This window comes from Limulus polyphemus, unplaced genomic scaffold (genome assembly GCF_000517525.1).
Source record: "Limulus polyphemus unplaced genomic scaffold, Limulus_polyphemus-2.1.2 Scaffold5234, whole genome shotgun sequence".
Lineage (NCBI taxonomy): Eukaryota > Metazoa > Arthropoda > Merostomata > Xiphosura > Limulidae > Limulus > Limulus polyphemus.
Genome location: NW_013670844.1, coordinates 29800 through 30880, shown reverse-complemented (window position 1 = coordinate 30880; position 1081 = coordinate 29800). Strand labels below are relative to the sequence as shown.

The 1081-nt window shown below is 41.6% G+C and overlaps 1 protein-coding gene across 2 annotated transcripts in view; it reads right to left on the bottom strand.

The window, feature by feature from the left end:
* The window catches only part of LOC111089102 (leucine-rich repeat and fibronectin type-III domain-containing protein 5-like), a 29313-nt gene that overhangs the window by 2728 nt on the left and 25504 nt on the right, over nucleotides 1–1081 (bottom strand). Inside the window, exon 4 of one of the 2 annotated variants that reach the window (XM_022400910.1) lies at nucleotides 23–1078. In XM_022400910.1, coding sequence (XP_022256618.1) covers nucleotides 47–1078 — 1032 coding nt within the window. In that variant the 3' untranslated portion in view covers nucleotides 23–46. Of the gene's footprint in view, nucleotides 1–22 lie in introns of both variants that reach the window. The other variant, XM_022400909.1, reaches the window with a different exon arrangement.

The following is a 1081-nucleotide window of genomic DNA, read 5'->3' as shown; positions in this document are numbered from 1 at the left end:
ATACAATAAATGGCATACTTACAAACGCCATCTGTTGGTCGTACCGTCAAAGCTTCGTAACAATATCATCAATAAATCCAAAGTTTTGAACTCCAACAGTTGAATCCTTTCTTCTCGATGTACCTGTGTTGCTAGTAGATATTGTGGTATTGTTGCGAGATGTGGTGTTCCAATCTTCAGGGTGGCCGTTGTCACGTGAGTGGCGCTGTTTCGTGTCACACACTGGAAGGTACTCGACCCTGGGCTGTGTACAATCGTTGCTAGCAGTAGAAGAAACGTCGCAGAAGGAAGATGGTCGGCGGCCTGGAGGTAAATTTTCTGGTACACTTAAATACGAGTTGGTGCTCACAGAGTATCTGAAACTATCTGACAACCCTAGACCGGTAGTGGTCTGTGGAAATTCTAAATCATCGGACTGGAGTTGTACTGCGTTTATATATCGTTCAATGATTTTTCGCAGCAAATACCCCAAACCCATAGATACGACAATAACTACAATGGAAATAATTATGACATAAGGTTTGTGTTTCTTTGCGATAAGTGTTTCATTTTCCGGCTTTATATTTGTCTTCCCCTCCTTACAGATATTTTCGTTTGTCAACACACAAACATTATAATTTGTGTGCTCCTGCAAGTTCGAGATCGTGGTGCTTCCTGATTTACTACTAACTACTTTTGTTATTTTGTGGTTTTCAAAGCAATCACAATAGTTAATCTGAATTATAGAGTTAATTCCTCTCGTCTCAGTAAAGTATTTTGGGTTCCATTTGACGAGTAACTCTCGATCTGATAAACTTTCTATCGACAAGTTGAGGTTCACGGGTTTCTGGGTGCTACTTGAAGGATCCGACTTTGTTGTTACATGGGTGCTACTTGAAGGATCCGACTCTGTTGTTACATGGGGGCTACTTGAAGGATCTGACTTTGTTGTTCTATGGGTGCTACTTGAAGGGCCAGACTTTGTCGTTACATGGGGGCTACTTGAAGGATCCGACTTTGTTGTTACATGGGTGCTACTTGAAGGATCCGACTTTGTTGTTACATGGGTGCTACTTGAAGGATCCGACTTTGTTGTTACATG